Here is a 23,107-nt window from a genome sequence, read left to right as displayed (position 1 = left end):
ATAAAAACTTCATTGGTTACCTATAAATAATGATATGAAATATTTTGAAAGGTTTAACTAATTGTCTTGTTAAGAAATAGAAAGTCTACCCATTCTTAACTCAAGACAGTAAATTCTCAATTAGACATTCAATTGTATAATTTTTTTAAAGAAAATATGGTCTTGGTTTTGTGCGGTTTATTCCAAAAGCAAAATGAAACCAGATGTATTCTAGATGAAAATTCATGTGATTGCATTTCACTGAATGATCAGTTTCTGCTTGCTCTCTACAGTGAACATGCCTGAGGCCAGCATCTAAGCAGGAGAGCATTAAGTCCAAGACAAGAAATGAAAGTATTAGCAGTTTCCCTCAAGCACAAGGGAAAAATAAAAGGTGAAAATTTACCATACCAGGCGGTTTTCTTTTCCTTTGACACCCAAGCAAAAGCTGATCAATTCTTTTTCTATGGTGTCCAGCGAAAAGTTAATTCCTCTGGCTATCAAGGAATTGTAGAATCGGTTCAAGAATTCTTCACATACTAGAAGGAACAAAGAAATTATGTATTTATGTACAAGATAACCACTACCACACCTATCTCTGTATATATTCTACTCACCAAATAAAAATGTAAGTATGATTCAGTGCATTGTAAAAATGAATAAAAATATTAGGAAGAATGATTTTGGGTCTGTGGCTATTTGTTTAGGACTGGGTTTTGAATAATAGGAGTTTATAGAATCAATCAATCTATCTTTGGAACCAAGTTTCACCTGAAATGATAATATTCCTACAAAATTTGGCAACCCCAAAATAAAATACAGCTTTCTATAGGACATGATGTTGGGACATCTTAATTTTTTGGTGGGTTTTTGTTTTCTTTGGGTTTTTTGTTTGTTTGTTTGTTTGTTTTTACATTCAATATTACTTTGTATTAGTTCCAGTTGTACAGCATAGTGGTTAGATAATCATATTCTTTACAAAGTGGTTCCCCTTATATTTAAAGTACCTACCTGAAACCATACATACAATATTATTGACTATGTATCTGATGCTGTATTTTACGTCCCCGTGACTATTTTTTAACTACCAATTTGCACTTCTTTTTTTAAAATTTTTTTTCTTTATTGATTTTAGAGAGAAAGGGAGAAGGAGAGAGAGATAGAAACATCGATGAGAAAGAACATCGATTTGGCCACCTCCTGCATGCCCTGCACTGGGGATTTGGCCCACAACCTGGGTATGTGCCCTGAACGGAAATCAAACTGGTGACCTCTTGGTGCATGGGTTGCTGCTCAACCACTGAGCCACTCCAGCCAGGCAATTTTCACTTCTTGATCTTTTCACCTTTTTTACCCAGACTCCCAAATCTCCTCCCCTCTGGAAACTGTCAGTCTGTTCTCTATATCTATGAGTTTGTTTCTATTTTGTTTGTTTGTTTATTTTCTCTTTAGATTCCACATATAACTGAAATCATATGATATTTATCTTTTTCTGTCTGACTTATTTCACTTAGCATAATACCCTCTAGGTCCATACTTGCTCTTGTAAATTGTAAGACATCATCTATTTTTAAGGCTGAGTATTATTCCATTGTATATATGTACTACCACTTTTTTATCCACTCACCTATTGATGGGCACTTGGTTTGCTTCCATATCTTGGCTATTGTAAATAATGCTGCAGTGAGCATAGGGGTGCTTATATTCTTTCAAATTAGTGTTTTGGGTTTCTTTGGATATATACTCAAAAGTGGAATCGCTGGGTCATAAGGCAGTTCCATTTTTATTTTATTTATTTATATTTTAATTTATTTTTTTAAATATTATTTTTGTTACAGATGTTTCTCCTTTTTTACCCCATTGGCACGCTCCTCCCCATCCTCCCCGCCCCTACCCCGGCTTTGTTGTCCCTGTCCATTGGTTATGCATACATGCATATAAGTTCTGTGGTTTATATCTTCCCACTCCCACCTCCCCCTCTTCTGAGGGTTGTCAGTCTGTACCCTACTTCCATGTTTCTGGGTCTACCCTATTCCTCTGACTGTTATGTTCATTATATTTCGTATATAAGTGAGATCACGTGGTATTTGTCTTTTTCTGCTTGGCTTGTGTCACTTAGGATAATACTTTCCAGGTCGCTCCATGTCGTCTCAAAGGATAAGAGATCTTTCTTTCTTACAGCTGCGTAGTACTCCATTGTGTATATGTACCACTGCTTTTTTATCCATTCGTCTACTGGTGGACACTTGGGCTGTTTCCAGATCTTAGCGATTGTAAATAGTGCTGCTACAAACATGGGGGTACATATATTCTTTCTGATTGGTGTTTCAGGCTTCTTAAAGAATATTCCTAGAAGCGGGATCACTGGGTCGAATGGAAGTTCAATTTTTAATTTTTTGAGGTGACACCATATTGTTTTCCATAGTGGCTGCACCAGTCTGCATTCCCACCAGCAGTGTACTAGAGTCCCCTTTTCTCCACACCCTCGCCAACACTTGTTGTTTGATGATTTGTTGATGGCGGCCATTCTGACAGGTGTGAGGTGATACCTCATTGTTGTTTTAATTTGCATCTCTCTGATGATTAGTGATGTTGAGCATTTCTTCATATGTCTCTTGGCCATTTGTATGTCCTGTTTGGAGAGGTGTCTATTCAGCTCCTCCGCCCATTTTTTAATTGGGTTCTTTGTCTTCCTTTTGTTCAGTTGTATGAATACTCTATATATTTTGGAAATTAACTCCTTATCTGATGTATCATTGGCAATGATGCTCTTCCATACAGTGGGTTGCCTTTCCATTTTGATGGTTGTTTTTTTTTTTTTTTTTGCTGTGTAGAAGCTTTTGAGTTTGATGTAGTCGCATGTGTTCATTTTCTCTTTTGTTTCTGTTGCCTTAGGTGATGTATCAGTGAAAATTCTACTGCGTATGATGTCCGAAATTTTGATGCATACATTTTCTTCTAGAATTTTTATGGATTCACAGGTCACATTTAAGTCTTTTATGCATTTTGAGTTTATTTTTGTATATGGTGTAAGTTGATGGTCTAGTTTCATTTTTTTGCATGTAGCTTTCCAATTTTCCCCACACCATTTATTGAAGAGGCTGTCTTTACTCCACTGTATGCTCTTGCCACCTTTGTCAAATATTAATTGAGCATATTTCCTTGGGTCCATTTCTGGGTTCTCTGTTCTGTTCCACTGGTCTATATGCCTGTTCTTGTGCCAGTACCAGGCTGTTTTGATTACAGTCGCTTTGTAGTATAGCCTGATATCTGGTATTGTGATCCCACCTACTTTGTCCTTCTTTTTCAAGATTGCTGTGGTTATTTGGGGACTTTCTGGGTTCCGTATGAACTTTTGAAGTATTTGTTCTAGTTCTGTGAAATATGTCATTGGTATTTTGATGGGGATTGCATTGAACCTATAGATTGCTTTGGGTAGTATGGACATTTTAATGATGTTAAATCTTCTATTCCATTTTTAATTTTTTGAAGAACCTCCATACTGTTTTCTGTAGTGGCTGTACCAATCTGCATTCCCACTAATCGTGCACGAGGGTTCCCTTTTCTCCATATCCTCGCCACACTTGTTGTTTGTTGATTTATTGATGATAGCCTTTCTGACAGGTGTGAGGTAATATCTCATTGTGGGATATTTAGCATTTATCTGATGATTGGTGATGTTGAGCATCTTTTTCAAATGTCTATTGGCTATCTGTATGTCCTGTTTGGAGAAGTGTCCATTCAGGTCTTCTGCCCATCTTTTTTTTTTTTTTTAAGAGAGTGGAAATGAGAGAGGGAGGGAGAGAGAGAGAGAAATGTTGATGTGAGAGAGATACACTGATTGGTTGCCTCCTGTATGCACCCCAACCGAGGCCTGGGATCAAGCCTGCAACCCAAGTACGTGCCCATGATTGGGAATCAAACCTGCGACCAAACCTCTAAACTCTGAGCCAGACCAGCCAGGGCCCCATTTTTTAATTGGAATGTTTGTTTATCTGGTGTGGAGTTGTATGAGTTTTTATGACTTTTTAATATTAACCCCTTATCAGAACACACAATTGGTGAATGTGTTCTCCTATTCAGTAGATTTTTTCCTTTTTGTTGATAGTTTCCTATGCTGTACAAAATCTTTTCAGTTTGATGTAGTCTCATTTGTTTATTTTTTTGTTTGTTTCTTGTGCCTGAGGATATTTGAGAAGAATATTGCTAAAACCAAAGTCAGAGATTTTACTGACTGTGGTTTCTTTTAGGAGTTTTATGCTTTCGATTCTTACATTTAAGTCATTAATATATTTTGACTTTATTATAGTATATAGTGTAAGAAGTTGGTCTAGTTTCATTTATTTGCACATATCTGTCCAATTTTCCCAACACCATTTTTTGAAGAGACTGTCTTTACTCCACTGTATGTTCTTGATCCTTTGTCAATATTAGTTGATCATATAGTCATGGATTTATTTTGGGGCTCTCTATTCTGTTCCATTGATCTATATGTTTGTTTCCTATGCTAGTGTCATGCTCTGTTGACTCTTATGGCCTCATAGTATAGTTTATATTAGGAAGTATGATTCCTCCAACTTTGTTCTTTTTTCTCAAGATTGCTGAGGCTATTTGGGGTCTTTTGTGGTTCCATATAAATTTTTGGATTATTTTCTCTAGTCTTGTAAAATATTTCATTCATATTTTGATAGGAATTGTGTTGAACCTATAGATTGTTTAGGTAGTATGGACATTTTAATAACATTAATTCTTCTGTTGTGAGCACAGTATCTGCTTTCATTTATTTGTATCTTCAATTCCTTTCTTCAGTGTTTAATAATTCTCTGAGTACAGGTTTTTAACCTCCTTAGTTAAATCAATTTCTAGATTTATTTAATTTTAATTTTATTTTTTAAACTTATCTTTATTTTGAATGTATTGCAGATGTCTCTCCTTATTTCCCTCATTGACATCCTCCTCCCCAGTCTGGCCCTTCTTCTACCCTCCCCCTACTATTGTCTGTGTCCTTTGGTTATGCTTATGTGCATATAAGTTCTTTCATTTGTCTTTTCCTGGACCCCACCCACTTCCATTTGAGGTTCCTCAGTCTATCAACCAATTTGTACTTCTTAATCCCTTCACCTTTTTGCCCATCCCTGCAACCCCCCTCCCATCTGGCAATCAACAAAAAGTTCTCTGTAACTATGAGTCTGTTTCTATTCTGCTTGTTCATTTTGTTTGTAGATTCAATTGTTGATATGTATTTATTGACATTTTATTCTTCATTTTTTATCTTCTTCTTCTTCTTCAAGAGGACCCTTCAACATTTCATATAATACTGGTTTGATGGTGATGAACTCCTTTAGCTTTTTCTTATCTGGGAAGCTTTTTATATCTCCATTGATTCTAAATGATAGCTTTGCAGGATAGAGTAATCTTGGTTGTAGAACCTTGCTTTTCATCCCTTTGAATATTTCTTGCCACTCCCTTCTGGCCTGCAAAGTTTCTGTTGAGAAATCAGCTGACAGTATTATAGGCACTCCCTTATAGGTAACTAATTGCTTTTCTCTCACTGCTTTTAAGATTCTCTCTTTGTCTTAAACCTTTGGCATTTTGATGATGATGTGTCTTGGTGTGGGCCCCAATGGGTTCATCTTGTTACTCTCTGTGCCTCCTGGACTTGTACATATGTTTTTTTCACCAAGTTAGGGAAGTTTTCTATCATTATTTTTTCAAATAGGTTTTCAATTTCTTGCTCTCTCTCTTCTCCTTCTGCCACCACCATGATGTGAATGTTGGTATACTTGAAGTTTTCCCAGAGGCTCCTTACAGTATTCTCATTTTTTAAAATTCTTTTTTTCTTTTTGATGTTCGATTGGGTGTTTTTTGCTTCCTTATATTCCAAATCGATGGTTTGCTTCTTGGCTTCATTTACTCTATTATTGATTCCCTGTAAATTATTCTTTATTTCAGTTAGTGCTTTCTTCATTTCTGACTGGTCCTTTTTTAAGCTCTTGAGATCTTCACTAAGTTCATTGAGAATCCTTATGACCAGTGTTTTGAACTCTGCATCTGTTAGATTGCTTACCTCCCTTTCATTTAGTTCTTTTCCTGAAGTTTTGTTCTGTTCTTTCATTTGGGACATGTTTGTCTCCTCATTTTGGCTGCCTTCTTGTGTTTGTTTCTATGTATTAGGTAGAGTTCCTATGTCTCCTAGGCTTCCTAGGGTAGCTTATTGTAGTAGGTGTCCTGTAGGGTCCAGTGGCACAGCCTCTCTGATCACCCCAGATGGGCCCTCAAGGTGAACCCCTAGTGTAGACTGTACACCCTTGTAATTGAGTTTTAATGGCTATTGGCACGACAGTGAGAGAGATTTACTCAGGCTGATCAGCTTCAAAAATTGACTGTGCCCACTAACCCTGACCTCTGACTACTTTGGAGGATCAGCTGTGCAGGGTCCCACCACACAAAGCAAGATTTACTTCAGCAGGGCTCTGCTACCCACTGAGTCCATTCCTTGAATGTGTCACTTGGGGAGGTGGTTGGGTGGTAGTGCTTTGACATGATCTGAAGCTGTCCACTGGATGTGCTGGCTCTGGGGCAAGGTCAGCCACTGCCTGTGTTCTACCTGGGGCTACCAGGCATGAGCTACAAAGCAATCTGCAGATGGCTGCTTCTTGTGCTGGGCTTGGAGGTGCCCAGGCAAAGTAAAATTGTGAACCAAGGCTGGCTACTTCTAGTGCCCATCCTGAGGCCACTTAGTGAGAGGTATGGGGCTCGCTGAGGCCAGATGTTGCTTTTTTGAAAGAAGTTAGGAAAATCTGAAGCAGGAGCCAAGACGGGCCATTCCTATGGTAAAGTCACTGGAAACAGTTTGAGTAGGCCCGAAAGTTGGGTGGGGCAGGACTCAGGGAATCACCAGGGTATGGCAAACAGTGTGAGTCAGGTTGCTGGAGTCCCAGATATGACACTCCTCTGCCAGCCAGGTTGGGGAAGGGCTCACCAAAGGAAAAAACAGCCTGTGTTAACACTTATGTCTAGGAGAATGCTGCCTCTCCATATGTCACCCTGATGGCAAACAACTCAGTTCTTTCCTGTATGTCTCTGGTGCCTTTCAAGCTAACTCCTGCATGGTGAACTCTGGAGGGAGCGAGTCTGAGGAAGTCCATGTTGAGGTCCTTTAAAAGGAACTGCCTGAACAGAAACACTACAGGCCAGAAGGGAGTGGCATGAAGTAATCAAGGTCATGAAAAACAAGGATCTGAATCTAAGACTACTCTACCCAGCAAGGCTGTCATTCAAAATAGAATGTCAAATAAAGAGCTTTCCAGACAAAAAAAAAAGGCTAAGAAAATATATTAACACCAAACCAGCACTGCAATATATGCAAAAAGGACTGCTATAATTAGTAGAAGAAATAGGAAGAAAACTAGAACCACACTAAACAAAAATGGCAATAAATAAGTACATATCAATATTCACCTTAAATGTGAATGGTTTGACTGCTCCAATAAAAAGACACAGAGTAGCTGACTGGATAAGAAAGCATGACTCACATATATGTTGTTTACAAAAAACCCACCCCACAACAAAAGACTCACATAGGTTGAAAGTGAAGGGACTGAAAAAAATCTTCCAAGTAAACGGAAAGCAAACAAAAGTTGGGGTAGCAATACTCATATCTGATACAGTAGATTTCAAAATGAAGGCCATAACTAGAGACAAAGAAGGCCACTACATAATATTGAAAGGCTCTATCCAATGTAAGACATAACCTTGATAAACATATATGCACCCAATATGGGAGCACCAAACTACATTAAAAATCTTCTGGAGGACTTCAAAGGAGAAATTGACAGCAATACAATCATAGCACGGGACTTCAACACCCCGCTGACATCACTGGATTGATCCTCTAGACAAAAAATTAACAAGGAAACAGAGACTCTAAATGAAGCACTAGACCAAATGGATTTAATAGATATCTACAGAGAATTACACCCCAAAACTACAGAATTCACATTCTTCTCAAGTGCACATGGGACATTCTCAAAGATAGACCACATGTTAGGACACAAAGTAAGTCTCTACAAGTTCAAAAAGATTGAAATAATATCAAGCATCTTCTCATATCACAGTGACATGAAATTAGAAATCAATTGCAACAAAAACATGCAAACACATTTGAACACATGGAGGCTCAATAGCATGTTATTACACAACAAATGGGTTACCGAGGAGATCAAGGAAGAAATTAAAAACGTCCTGGAAACCAATAAAAATGAACACACAACGACACAAAACCTGTGGGATGCAGCAAAAGCAGTTCTGAGAGGAAAGTTCCTAGCACTGCAGGCCTACCTCAAGAAGCAAGAAAACTTTCTAATGGACTATCTATCCTCAAAACTTAAAGAACTAGAAAGAAAACCCCAGAGCAAGTAGAAGGAAGGAAATAGTAAAGATCAGAGCAGAAATAAATGACATGGAGACCAAAAAAAACAATTCAAAGGATCAATGAAACAAAGAGCTGGTTCTTTGAAAAGATAAACAAGATTGATGAACCATTAGCTAGACTCACCAAAAAACAAGAAAGAGAATCCAAATACACAAAATTAGAAATGAAAGAGGAGAAATAATAACTGAACTGCAAAAATACAAAGGATTTTTAACAGATATTATGAACAATTATACGGCAACAAATTTGACAATCTAAGCAAAATCGACAAATTTCTACAAACACATAGTCTTCCAAAACTGAACGGGGAATGATAGACCAATATCAACAAAAAAAATTGAAGATGTAATCAAGACTCTCCCAGCAAACAAAAGCCCAGGCCCAGACGGCTTCATGGGGGAATTTTACCGAACATTCAAAGAGGAACTAATACCCATTTTCTTCAAACTATTTCAAAAAATTCAAGAAGAAGAAAGATTTCCAAACTTGTTTTATGAGGCCAGCATAATTCTAATTCCAAAACCAGAAAAAGACACTACAAAGAAAAATAACTATAGACCAATATCCCTGATGAACATAGATGCCAAAATCCTGAACAAAATACTAGCAAATAAAATCCAGCAATACATCAAAAAAATTATTCACCATGACCAAGTGGGATTCATCCCAGGGATGCAAGGCTAGTACAATATTCACAAATCAATAAATGTGATATACCACATAAACAAAATGAAAGATAAAAATCATATGATCATATCAATAGATGCTGAAAAAGCATTCAACAAAATCCAGCACCCATTTCTAATAAAAAAAAGCTCAGCCATCTGGAAATAGAGAAATCATATCTTGACATAATAAAGGCCATACATGAAAGACCTACAGCCAACATCATACTCAATGGGCAGAAATTAAAAGCATTTCCCTTATGAACAGGAACAAGACAAGGATGCCAACTTTTGCCACTCTTATTTAGCATAGTACTGGAAGTCTTCGCCACAGCAGTGAGACAGGAAGAAAAAATAAAAGGGATCAAAATTGGAAAGGAGGAAGTAAAACTGTCATTATTCTCAGATGACATGATACTATACATAGAAAACCCCAAAGACTCCATCAAAAATTTGCTAGACTTAATAAATGAATTTGGCAAAGTAGCAGGATACAAAATTAACGTCAAGAAATCAATGACATTCCTATACACCAATGATGAAATCACAGAAAGAGAAACTAAAAAAACAACCCTATTTACCATCATGGCAAAAAAAATTAAGACACCTAGGAATAAACTTAACCAAAGAAATAAATGACCTATTCACAGAAAACGACAGATCATTGAAAAAAGAAATAGAGGAAGATATAAAAAAGTGGAAGCACATACCTTGTTCATGGATTGGAAGAATTAACATCATTGAAATGTCCATATTACCCAAAGTAATCTATAGATTCAATGAACTTCCCATCAAAATACCAACGACAAACTTCATAGAACTAGAACAAAGTCTTTACAAGTTCATCTAGAAACAAAAAAGACCTCAAATAAGCCACAGCAATCTTGAAAAAGAAGAAAAAAGTTGGAGGGATCACATTACCAGATTTCAGGTTATACTACAAAGCCACTGTAATCAAAACAGCCTGGTACTGGCACAAGAACAGGCATATAGACCAGTGGAACAGAACAGAGAACCCAGAAATGGACCCAAGGAAATATGCTCAATTAATATTTGACAAAGATAAATCGTGTTGGGAAAATTGGACAGCTACATGCAAAAAAAAAAAAAAAAAAATGAAACTAGACCATCAACTTACACCATACACAAAAACAAACTCAAAATGGATAAAAGACTTAAATGTGACCCGTGAATCCATAAAAATTCTAGAAGAAAATGTAGGCATCAAAATTTCGGACATCATACTCAGCAGAATTTTCACTGATACATCACCTAAGGCAACAGAAACAAAGGAAAAAATGAACACATGGGAATACATCAGAATCAAAACCTTCTGCACAGCAAAAGATACAATCATCAAAATGTAAATGCAATCCACTGTATGGGAGAGCATCATTGCCAATGATATATCAAATAAGGGGTTAATTTCCAATATATGTAGAATGCTCATTCAATTCAACAAAAGGATGACAAATAACCCAATTAAAAAATGGGCAGAGGAGCTGAATAGACACTTCTCCAAACAGGACATACAAATGGCTAAGAGACATATGAAGAAATGCTCAACATCACTAATCATCAGAGAGATGCAAATTAAAACAACAATGAGGTATCACCTCACACCTGTCAGAATGGTCGCCATCAACAAATCATCAAACCACAAGTGTTGGCGAGGGTGTGGAGAAAAGGGGACTCTAGTACACTGCTGGTGGGAATGCAGACTGGTGCAGCCACTATGGAAAACAATATGGTGTCACCTCAAAAAATTAAAAATTGAACTTCCATTTGACCCAGTGATCCCACTTCTAGGAATATACCCTAAGAAGCATAAAACACCAATCAGAAAGAATATATGTACCCCCATGTTTGTAGCAGCACTATTTACAATCGCTAAGATCTGGAAACAGCCCAAGTGTCCACCAGTAGACGAATGGATAAAAAAGCAGTGGTACATATACACAATGGAGTACTACGCAGCTGTAAGAAAGAAAGATCTCTTATCCTTTGAGTCTACATGGAGGGACCTTGAAAGTATCATCCTAAGTGAAACAAGCCAAACAGAGAAAGACAAATTTCATATGATCTCACTTATTTGTGGAATATAATGAACATAACAGTTTGAGGAATGGGGTAGTCCCAGAGATGCGGAAGCGGGGTACAGACTGACAATCCCCTAAAAAGTGGGGAGGTGGGGGAGGGATGAATCACAGAACTTATACGCATGTATGCATGAACAGTGGACATGTACAACAATCTGGGGAAGGCGCAGGGAGTGAGGGGGAGGGGTGAGTCAGTGGGGGGAAAAAGGAGAAACATCTGTAACAAAAATTAATCAATAAAAATATAAATAAATAAAAAAATAGAAGCCTGAAACACCAATCAGAAAGAATATATGTACCCCCATGTTTGTAGCAGCACTATTTACAATAGCTGAGATCTGGAAACAGCCCAAATGTCCATCAGTAGACGAATGGATAAAAAAGCAGTGGTACATATACACAATGGAGTACTATGCAGCTGTAAGAACGAAAGGTCTCTTATCCTTTGAGACAACATGGAGGGACCTGGAAAGTATTATCCTAAGCAAAAGAAGCCAAACAGAGAAATATAAGAATCATATGATCTCACTTATTTGTGGAATATAGTGAACATAACAGTCTGAGGAATGGGGTAGTCCCAGAGATGTGGAAGTGGGATACAGACTGACAATCCCCAGAAAAGGTGGTGGTGGGAGAGAGATAAACCACAGAACTTACATGCATGTATCCATGAACAATGGACATAGACATCAAAGCTGGGGACAGGGCAGGGCAGGAGGAGTAGGGGGGAATCAGTGGGGAAAAAAGGAGAAACATCTGTAGCAAAACTAAATTAATTAATTAATAATAAATAAAAAAAAGAGGTAATGCCTGGGTCTCCAGCAGCCTCAGCCTTCCCTCTGCCTCAATTTCCTCTGTTTCTTACAGCCATCAGTTATGAGGACTTCTCTCCCTGGCACTCGTACCCTGAGCTGGGGCCTTGGTTTGGGGCTGTGACCTTGTGCTTCTCAGGGAGGACCTTCCCAGCCGAGGTAGCCCTCCTGATTTTTATCCACCCCACGTGGGGGTAGGACCAGCCCCTCCTACCAATATCAATGTGGCTTCTTCTTTAATTTTGTAGCTGTAGGACTTCCATTCAGCTCAATTTCAGGCAGTTCTGAATGATGGTTGTGCTGTGGTTTAGTTGTAATTTTGATGTGTATTTGTGTGTGTGTGTGTGTGTATTTAATTTGATGCAGTTGTAACTGGGATTATTTTCTTAGTTTCCTTTTCTGATAATTCATTACTGGTGTATAAAAATGCAACCAATTTCTGGGTATTTATTGTTACTTTATTGAATTCACTTATCAATTTTAGTAGTTTTCTGGTGGAATCTTTATGGTGTATCATGTTAACTGATTTGCAGATATTGTACTAACCTTGCATCCCCAGAATAAATCCCACTTGATAATGATGTATGATCTTTGTAATGTATTGCTAGATTCGGTTTGCTAATATTTTGTTGGATTTTTACATCTATGTTCAACAGGGATATTTGCATATAATTTTCTTTTTTTGTAGTGTCTTTATCTGTTTTTGGAATTAAGATAATACTGGCCTCGTAAAATAAGCTTGGGTGTCTTCTCTCTTGAATTGTTTGGAATTCTTAAGGGCAGATGTTACTTCATCTTTGAATGTTTGGTAAAATTCACCTGTGCAGCCATCAGATTGAGGACTTTTGTTTTTTGGACTTTTTTTTTTAAATTACTATTTCAATTTCATTAGTTGTAATCAGTCTGTTCAGACCTTCTATTTCTTCTTGATTCCGTTTTGGAAGGTTGTGTGTTTCTAGGAAATTGTTCATTTCCTCCAGATTGTCCAATTTGTTAGTATATATAGTTGTTTATAATATTTTCTTCTAATCCTTTGTATGTCTGTGGTGTCGGTTGTTACTTCCCCTCTTTTCTGACTTTATTTATTTGAGTCCTCTCTATTTTTTTTTTTTTATGAGCCTGGTTAAAAGTTTGTCAATGTTATTGGTCTTTTCAAAGAACCAGCTCTTTGTTTCACTTTGTATATTTTTAGACTCTATTTCGTTTATCTCTACTCTAATCATTTTTTATTTAAAAATTTTTATTTCTTTTTATTAATTTTAGAGGGAGAGGGAGAGAGAGATAGAAACATTGATGAAAGAGAACATCAATTGGCCACCTCCTACATACCCCCACTGGGTATTTGGCCCACAACCTTAGCATGTGCCCTGACCGGGAATTGAACTGGCAACCAGTTGGTGCATGGGTCAACACTCAACCACTGAGCCACACCTTCCGGGCACTGCTTTAATCTTTATTATTACCTTCCTTCTACTCACTTTGGTCTTTATTTGTTGTTCTTTATCTAGTTCCTTTAAGGATAAAGTTAGATTGTTTATTTGAGATGTTTCTTGTTTCTTAAGATAGTCCTGTGATGCTGTAAATTTTTCTCTGATGGCTGCTTTGACTGTGTCCCATAGGTTTTGAGTTGTTAGGTTCTTGTTTTGATTTGTTTGAAAGTATTTCTTGATTTCTTCCTTGATCTCATTGTTAACCCATTCAGTTTTGTAACTTGTTATTTAGCCTCAGTGTCTTTTGTGTTTTTCAGTTTTTAACTTGTGATTGATTTCTGGTTTCATACCATTATGGTCAGAGAAAATGCTAGATATGATTTCAATCTTCTTAAATTTATTGAGACTTATTTTGTGCCCTAACATATGGTTTATCCTAGAAAATGTTCCACATGTAATTGAAAAGAATGTATATTCTGTTGCTTTGGGGTGAAATGTTCTGAAGATATCAATGAAATCCATCTGATCTAATGTGTCATTTAAGGCCACTGTTTCCTTCTTGATTTTCTGTCTAGAAACTGATCTATACACTGATGCCAATGGGTGTAAGAGTCCCCTACTTTTTACATTCATTACTCTGTTTTAGTCTGAAGTACATCTTGATTTAAAGCACAGAGAAAAACCTGATTGTGTATCCTGAGTGAAGCCCCTTGGTAGTCTGCATATGTCTATATGTTCCATCATCATGAGCCTGAAGTAAAACTGTAATTTGAACAATTATATTTGATCCCAGTGTCAAGAGCCAGTGAATAGATGGAGTTCAGAAGAGGCATGGGCAACAACAATACCCATAATTTAACATGTGTTTGGGTGTTTACAGGTGCTGGCACTGTTCTAAGCACCTTATGTATATTAACTCATTTAAGTCCCAGAACAAAGCTATAATGTAGATACATTACTATCCTCATTTTACAGATGAAGAAACTGAGTCAAAGAGAGGCCAGTTGATTTGCCCAATAAGTGGTAGAGAGGGAATTAGATCCCAGGTAGTGTGACTCTGGGCCCACCCTTATCCATTTGGTTACCCTACAGGAGAAAGAGGATGCTTTCCCATGTTGCTTTCTCAAGTGGGGCAAGCAAGCCAAGAAGGAAACAGAGGGCAGAAGCTTATGCTGGAAATCAATAGCTCTAACATTAGAAAGAGACTTCCAGGGAAACAGTAAGGAAAATTAGAGAGGGCATATGTCCTTGCTTCTCTATCCTTCCTCTTAATTCGTGGTATTAATTAAAACCAGGCAATATGCTCTGTCTCCCAGGCCCCAATAATTAGGTATCTTCTCTATCTGTCTGTCAAATGTGACAAGATCTATAAATCACTCTAATTCACAAACTAGCCATCTAAAGTTGTTTAAACTATGTTCATTTGATACATTAATTTATTTAGTGAATAAAGATTTATTGAGCACTTTCCATATATGAAGCACTGTAGGAGAATTACTAAACGAAGCACTTCAGAAAGGAGACAAAAATCCAAAAAGTAGGATCAAATTGTAAGAAGTAACAGTAAGAAAAGAAAATGGCAAATGGGAGAACAATCTAATGATTAACTATAAAAACAGTAATAATGAACATGTAGAGATATAACCATAGGCAAACCCAATTACAGGACAATCCTAACACTTAGGATGGGAAATAAAGAGAAGTTGAGTTAAACTTGCCAAGATCCTTTATCATCCAGGAGGAGCGTAGCAAAACGTTATTGTTAAGTCATATTAATTTTTAGCAAATTAAGCATGCTAAAATGTAAGAGTTAATATCCAAAAATGTAAATAGATTACTGTTATATCAAATTTGTGCAGGGCATGGGAAGGGATTTTAAAAACATTATCAGTTGCTAGAAGGCAGGAAAGAGAAAAAAGAACAAAGAAAAACACACAGAAACTTTTTTAAAAAACCACAAAATTAACTGAGAGAAATAAAATCCAAACATATCATTAATTACAATATGCAAAAATGTCACACACACTTTTTTTTGAGTTATATAAAAGTATAAGCCTACAGAAAAGGGTAAAAAATGAAGAGATTTCAAACTAAAAAGATATATGGAAAATAGTATGGTGGTTCCTCAAAAAATTAGAAATGGAACTGCCTTAACTAAGCAATTCTACTTCTGGGTATATTTCCAAAGAAACCCAAAACACTAATTTGAAAAGATATATGCACCCCTATATTCATTACAGTGTTACTTACAATAGCCAAGATATGGAAGCAACCTATGTGCCCGTCAATAGACAACTGGATAAAAAAGTGGTGAGATTGTGTGTGTACACACACACACACACACACACACACACACACAATGGAATGTTATTTGACCTCGAAAAAGAGAATGAAATCGTACCATTGTGACAGCATGGATGAACCTAGAGGATGTTATGTTAAGTGAAATGTCAGACAGAGAAAGACAAATACAATATGATTTCGCTTATGTGTGGATTCTGAAGAACAAAATAAACAAACAAAACAGAAACAGACTCATAGATAGGGAGCAAACTGGTGGTTGCCAGAGGGGAGGGGGATGTAGAGGCTGGGTGAAAAAGGTGAAAGAATTAAGAAAGAAAAATGGTAGTTATAAAATAGTCATGGGGATGTAAAGTACAGCATAGGAATATAGTCAGTAATGTTGCAATAACTATGTATGGTGTCAGGTGGGTACTAGACTTACCAGGGGGATCACTTTGTAAATTATATGACTGTCTAACCACTATGCCGTACACCTGAAACTAATATAAAATAATGTTGAATGTCAACTTTAATTGAAAAATCAAATTGTTTTATACATTTCATCTGGTTTTCTAGTTTATTAATGAAGGAAAAGTAAATACAGTCTCTGTTATGCCTTCTGGGCTAGAAGTAGAAGTCTTCATTTATTTTATTTTTTGTTTTGGGAAACCATCATTTTTCTATCAAAATCAGGTTATTTATGTTAACATGTAATGGATTTATTATTTTTTAATGAGTTAATAAATAATTTTGAAATTAAAAAATATTATAAAAATAAAAAGAAATGCCAGGAAATTTCTATCCAATATCTGATTTACTATATAAAGCTTTACTGGGGATAAAAAAAAGCCATTACTAATTATAAAATGAACCATTAACCAGAAATATATCATAATTCTGAACTATTGCACATTAAATAGCATAGCCTGATAATATAGAAAATCCTGACAGATTTATAATAAGAAACTGACAAATTCACAATCATGGTAGATGGTTTAACACCTTCTCAACAATTATTTAATTAAATTGACCTAAAGCTAATAAGGGCATTAAACATCTGAACAATACTATTTGCAAAATTAACCTAATAATATATATGGAACACTGCTCCTCCAAATTAAAAAAATTCATGTTTTCAAGAAAGTATGCAATATTTATACAAATCTGCAATGTATTAAGCCAAAAATCAAATCTAAACAAGTACCCAAAAACATGTATCATAACAGCCCATATTCTCTGTATATAATTAGAAATCAATAACAAAAATAATGTGATCAACCCAGTATTTGTCCTCCAATCACTTGGATATTTTCAAATCCACACTTTTAAGTCATCTGTGGGTCAAAGAAGAAGTAGTAATGCAAATGTGTGATTTTTAGTACTTAATTCCTATAAAATTCTATATAAAAAACTTAAGTATATAGTTAAGGTCGTACTTTGAAGGAAATGTATAACATTGGATGTGTGTGTACCTTTCAAAATAAAAAATGGAAAATTAATGAGTAAGCACTCAACTCAAGAAGTCTTAAAAAAGTGTAACTATATAAACCAAAAGGATAAAGAAGATATAAAATAAGAAATATATAAATTAATTAATTAGAAAAATAAAGATCAATAAAACTAGTAGCTGGTAAAAATAGACAAATTTCTAAAAAGAAAAAATGTGATAAATCAAATATAAACAATATTCAGACAATCAAAAGACAAATAATTCTCAGTAATTAAAAATGATAGCTAAAAATTAAAGAAGAAAATCAATACAAGATTTATTTAAGAGATTAACTTGGGGAAAAAACTCTCAGAAAGTAAACCAAAACCCAAAGAGGTAAAAAATGGGTAAGAAATTCAGGAAGCCAATTACTTAAATAATATGGGTTCCAGAAAGATATAATAGAAGAGGAAAGGGGGTAGATGGTAGTAAAGGATAAAGGAGGCCACATATATGGTGACGGGAGATCATTTGATTTGGGGTGGTGGGTACACAATACAATATACAGATCATGTATCACAGAAATGTACACTTGAAACCTATATGATCTTATTAACTAATGTCACCCCAATAAATTTAATAAAATAAAAAAGAAAGCTAACAGCCTGGGTAGATGAAGAACTATTATGTAAAGACCACTGCTGACATTCCAGACCAAGCAAAAGAGTTTTTAAAGGAGGAAGGGAAAAAAATAGAAGAGGAAATTGTTAAAGAAACAATTTTATTTTTATTTTTCATCCTTTTGTTGTTTGAAAATATCTTTTCTATATCCTTATTCTTTTTTCTTTTCTTTCCTTTTTTTAATCCTCACTGGAGGATATTCTTTCATTTATCCTCAGACAGAGTAGGAGGGACGGAGGGAGAGAGAGAGAGAAAAGTATCACCGGGAGACAAACAGGAGTAGCTTTCCTTCTTTTTTTTCTTTTTTTATTAATTAATTTTTGTTACAGATGTTTCTCCTTTTTCCCCCACTGATTCCCCCTTCCCACTCCCTCCCTGCCCTTTCCCCAGTTTGTTGTCCATGTCCACTGTTCATGCATACATGCATATAAGTTCTGTGGTTTATCGCTCCCCCACCACCCCCTCTTCTGGGGATTGTCAGTCTGTACACCAATTCCAGGTCTCTGGGACTACCCCATTCCTCAGACTGTTATGTTCATTATATTCCACAAATAAGCGAGATCATATGAAACTTGTCTTTCTCTGTTTGGCTTGTTTCACTTAGGATAATACTTTCCAGGTCCCTCCATGTAGTGTCAAAGGATAAGAGATCTTTCCTTTTTACAGCTGCATAGTACTCCATTGTGTATATGTACCAGTGCTGTTTTATCCATATGTCTACTGATGGACACTTGGGCTGTTTCTAGATCTTAGCTAATGTAAATAGTGCTACTACAAACATGGGGGTACATATATTCTTTCTGATTGGTGTTTCAGGCTTCTTAAGGTATATTCCTAGAAATGGGATCACTGGGTCAAATGGAAGTTCAATTTTTAATTTTTTGAGGTAACACCATATTGTTTTCCATAGTGGCTGCACCAGTCTGCATTCCCACCAGCAGTGCACTAGAGTCCCCTTTTCTCCACAACTTCGCCAACTCTTGTTGTTTGATGATTTGTTGATGGCGGCCATTCTGACAGGTGTGAGGTGATACTTCATTGTTGTTTTAATTTGCATCTCTCTGATGATTAGTGATGATGGGCATTTCTTCATATGCCTCAGCCATTTGTATGTCCTATTTGGAGAGGTGTCTATTTAGTTCCTCTGCCCATTTTTTAATTGGGTTCTTTGTCTTCCTTTTGTGGAGTTGTATAAGCACACTATATGTACTGGAAATTAACCCCTTATCTGATGTATCATTGGCAATTATGCTCTCCCATACAGTGGGTAGCCTTTCCGTTTTGATGATTGTATCTTTCGCTGTGCAGAAGCTTTTTAGTTTGATGTAGTCGCATGTGTTTATTTTCTCCTTTGTTTCTATTGCCTTAGGTGATGTGTCAGTGAAAATTCTGCTGCGTATGATGTCTGAAATGTTGTTGCCTACAGTTTCTTGTAGGATTTTTATTAATTCATGAGTCACATTTAAGTCTTTTATCCATTTTGAGTTTATTCTTGTGTAGGGTATAAGTTGATGGTCTAGTTTCATTTTTCTGCATGTAACTGTCCAATTTTCCCAGCACCATTTATTAAAGAGGCTGTCTTTACTCCACTGTATGCTCTTGCCACCTTTGTCAAATATTAATTGAGCATATTGCCTTGGGTCCATTTCTGGGTTCTCTGTTCTCTTCCATTGGACTATATGCCTGTTCTTGTGCCAGTACCAGGCTGTTTTGATTACAGTGGCTTTGTAGTATAATCTGAAATCTGGTAATATGATCCCTCCAACTTTGTTCTTCCTTTTCAAGATTGCTGTGGCTATTTGAGGCCTTTTTTGGTTCCATATGAACTTTTGAAGTACTTGTTCTAATTCTGTGAAGTATGCCGTTGGTATTTTGATGGGGATTGCGTTGAATCTATAGATTGCTTTGGGTAATATGGACATTTTAATGATGTTAATTCTCCCAATCCATGAACAAGGTATGTGCTTCCACTTTTTTATATCTTCCTCTATTTCTTTTTTCAATGACCTGTAGTTTTCTGCAAATAGGTCCTTTATTTTTTTGGTTAAGTTTATTCCTAGGTGTCTTAATTTTTTTGCAGCAATGGTAAATGGGATTGTTTTTTTAGTTTCTCTTTCTGTGAGTTTATCATTGGTGTATAGAAATGCCATCCGTTACTTAACATTGATTTTGTATCCTGCTACTTTGCCAAATTCATTTATTAAGTCTAGTAAACTTTTGATGGAGTCTTTGTGGTTTTCTACTTATAGTATCATGTCATCTGCAAATAATGACAGTTTCACTTCCTCCTTCCCAATTTGGATCCCTTTTATTTTTTCTTCCTGTTTCATTGCTGGGGCTAAGACTTCCAGTACTGTGTTAAATAAGAGTGGTGAAAGTAGGCATCCTTGTCTCGTTCCTGTTTTTAAGGGAAATGCTTTTAGCTTTTGCCCATTGGGTATGATGTTGACGGTAGGTCTTTCATATATGGCCTTTATTATGTCGAGATATGATCCCTCTATTCCCACACTGCTGAGCGTTTTTATCAGAAATGCATGCTGGATATTGTTGAATGCTTTTTCAGCATCTATTGATATAATCATGTGGTTTTTAATCTTCATTTTATTTATGTGGTGTATCACGATTATTGATTTGTGAATATTGTACCAGCCTACCATCCCTGGGATGAATCCCACTTGGCCATGGTGCATAATTGTTTTGGTGTATTGCTGGATCTGATTTGCTAGTATTTTGGTCAGAATTTTGGCATCTATGTTCATCAGGGATATTGGCCTGTAGTTTTCTTTCTTTACTGTGTCTTTTTCTGGTTTTGGAATTAGAATTATGCTGGCCTCATAGAACGAGTTTGGAAATCTTTCTTCTTCTTGAATTTTTTGAACTAGTTTGAGGAGAATGGGTGTTAGTTCTTCTTTGAATGTTTGGTAAAACTCCCCTGTGAAGCCATCTGGCTCTGGGCTTTTGTTTGCTGGGAAGGCTTGATTACCTCTTCAATTTCCTTAATTGTTATTGGTCTGTTGAAGTTTTCTATCTCTTCCTGATCCAGTTCTGGGAGACTATGTGTTTCTAGAAATTAGTCCATTTCGCTTAAATTGTCGAATTTGTTGCCATAGAATTGTCCATAGTAGTTGTTAACGATCTTTTGTATTTCTGTGGTGTCAGTTGTTACCTCTTCTCCTTCATTTCTGATTTTCTGTATCTGGGTTCTCTCTCTTTGTTTCTTGGTGAGTCTAGCTATGGGTCCATCAATCTTGTTTATCTTTTTCAAAAACCAGCTCTTTGTTTCATTGATCCTTTAAATTGTTTTTTTGGTCTCTATGTCATTTATTTCTGCTCTGATCTTTACTATTTCCTTCCTTCTACTTGCTCTGGGGTTTTCTTTTTGTTTGCTATCCAGTTCTTTAAGTTGTGAGGTTAGATAATGTATTAGAGACTTTTGTTGTTTTTTGAGGTAGGCCTGTAGTTCTATGAACTTCCCTCTCAGAACTGCTTTTCCTGCATCACATAGATTTTGTGTTGTTGTGTGTTCATTATCATTGGTTTCCAGAAAGTTTTTTATTTCTTCCTTGATCTCCTCGGTGACCCATTCATTGTTTAATAACATGCTATTTAGCCTCCATGTGTTCAAATGTCTATGTACGTTCTTCTTGCAGTTGATTTCTAGTTTCATGTCACCCTGATCTGAGAAGATGCTTGATATGATTTCATTCTTCTTAAACTTGTATAGACTTACTTTGTACCCTAACATGTGGTCTATCTTTGAGAATGTCCCATGTGCACTTGAGAAGAATGTGAATTCTGTAGTTTTGGGGTGTAATTCTCTGTAGATATCTATTAAATCCATTTGGTCTAGTGCTTCATTTAGAGTCTCTGTTTCCTTGCTAATTTTTTTGTATAGAGAATCTATCCATCGAAGTCCGTGGGGTGTTGAAGTCCCCACCCTGTGGGCCATTGAAATTCAAATTTAGGCTAATTAACAACCAGTCTGCCCCACCCTCAGAAAATACCCTTATGCTAAGCACCTGAGGGAGTTTTTCAATCAACTGACAACACAAAGTTCTTCAAGTAACCTCTACTGCTAGCCTCCAGGCAAAAAGCTAGAGAATAACAGTACCTTTCCTGGGTTAGCAACATTAACCAGGAAAGTAAGACTTGACAGTGGTGTTTAATGTGGGTCCTACCTCACTCATCCAAACCCAGGAGAGGGAGCCACAAACAGCAGAACACCAATACCCACAGGGAAAATTTGACAGGCTCCAAAGCCCACTGTGATAGCCAAAATGGTGAAACACAGAAACAGCAGCCAAACGAAAGAACAAGAGACCTCCACTGAAGATGATATCAATGTTGAGCAGTTAGGCAAGTTAACAGAGCAAGAATTAAGAGCCATGATCTTGAGCAAGCTCAACAGCATGAGTAAGGACAAAAAGATGCTGAAAATAAGCCAATTTGAAATTAAAAATGACCAAGAAGAGATCAAAAATGACATAAAGGAAATGAAAAACACACTGGAAGGTCTAAAAAGCAGAGTAGAGGAAGCTGAGGATCAAATCAGTAAATTAGAAGACAGGGTAGAAAAAATCAACCATTCAGAAAACCAAAAGGAAAAAACAATAATAATTTTTTAAAAAAGGAAGACACCTTAAGAGAACTGTGGGACACTAGAAACATAATAATATTCACATCATAGGAGTCCCTGAAGAAGAAGAAAATAAGCAAGGGTTAGAGAATATATTCAAAGAAATAGTGACAGAAAACATCCCTATTTTGGTGAAGGAAGAAGGCATTCAAGTTCAAGAAGCACAGAGAGCCCCATGTAAGAAGAACCCAAACAGGCCCACACCAAGACACATAGTAATCAAAATGCCAAAATTAAAGACAAAGAGAGAATCCTAAAAGCAGCAAGAGATAAGCAACAAGTTACCTACAAAGGAAACCCCATAAGGCTCTCAGCTGACTTCTCACAAGAAACACTACAGGCCAGAAGGGAATGGCATGAAGTAATCAAGGTCATGAGAAACAAGGATCTGAATCCAAGACTACTCTACCCAGCAAGGCAATCATTCAAAATAGGTCAAATAAAGAGCTTCCCAGACAAAAAAAAAGGCTAAGGGAATACATTAGCACCAAACCAGCACTGCAAGAAATGTTAAAAGGACTGCTGTAATTAGCAGGAGAAATAGGAAGAAAAATATAAGCACACTAAACAAAAATGGTAATAAATAAGGACATATCAATAATCACCTTAAATTTAAATGGACTGAATGCTCCAATAAAAAGACACACAGTAGTTGATTG

General features: G+C 36.4%; 1 protein-coding gene across 1 annotated transcript in view; it reads right to left on the bottom strand.

The window, feature by feature from the left end:
* The window catches only part of CDNF (cerebral dopamine neurotrophic factor), a 46,572-nt gene that overhangs the window by 6,979 nt on the left and 16,486 nt on the right, over positions 1-23,107 (bottom strand). The window contains exon 2 of the mRNA XM_036281201.1: positions 391-518. Coding sequence (XP_036137094.1) covers positions 391-518 — 128 coding nt within the window. The remainder of the gene's footprint in view (positions 1-390; positions 519-23,107) is intronic.

Source organism: Molossus molossus, unplaced genomic scaffold (assembly GCF_014108415.1).
Source record: "Molossus molossus isolate mMolMol1 unplaced genomic scaffold, mMolMol1.p scaffold_m16_p_32, whole genome shotgun sequence".
Taxonomy (NCBI): Eukaryota; Metazoa; Chordata; class Mammalia; order Chiroptera; family Molossidae; genus Molossus; species Molossus molossus.
Note: the sequence above shows the minus strand (reverse complement) of the source record. Positions and strands in the feature narration are given on the sequence as shown.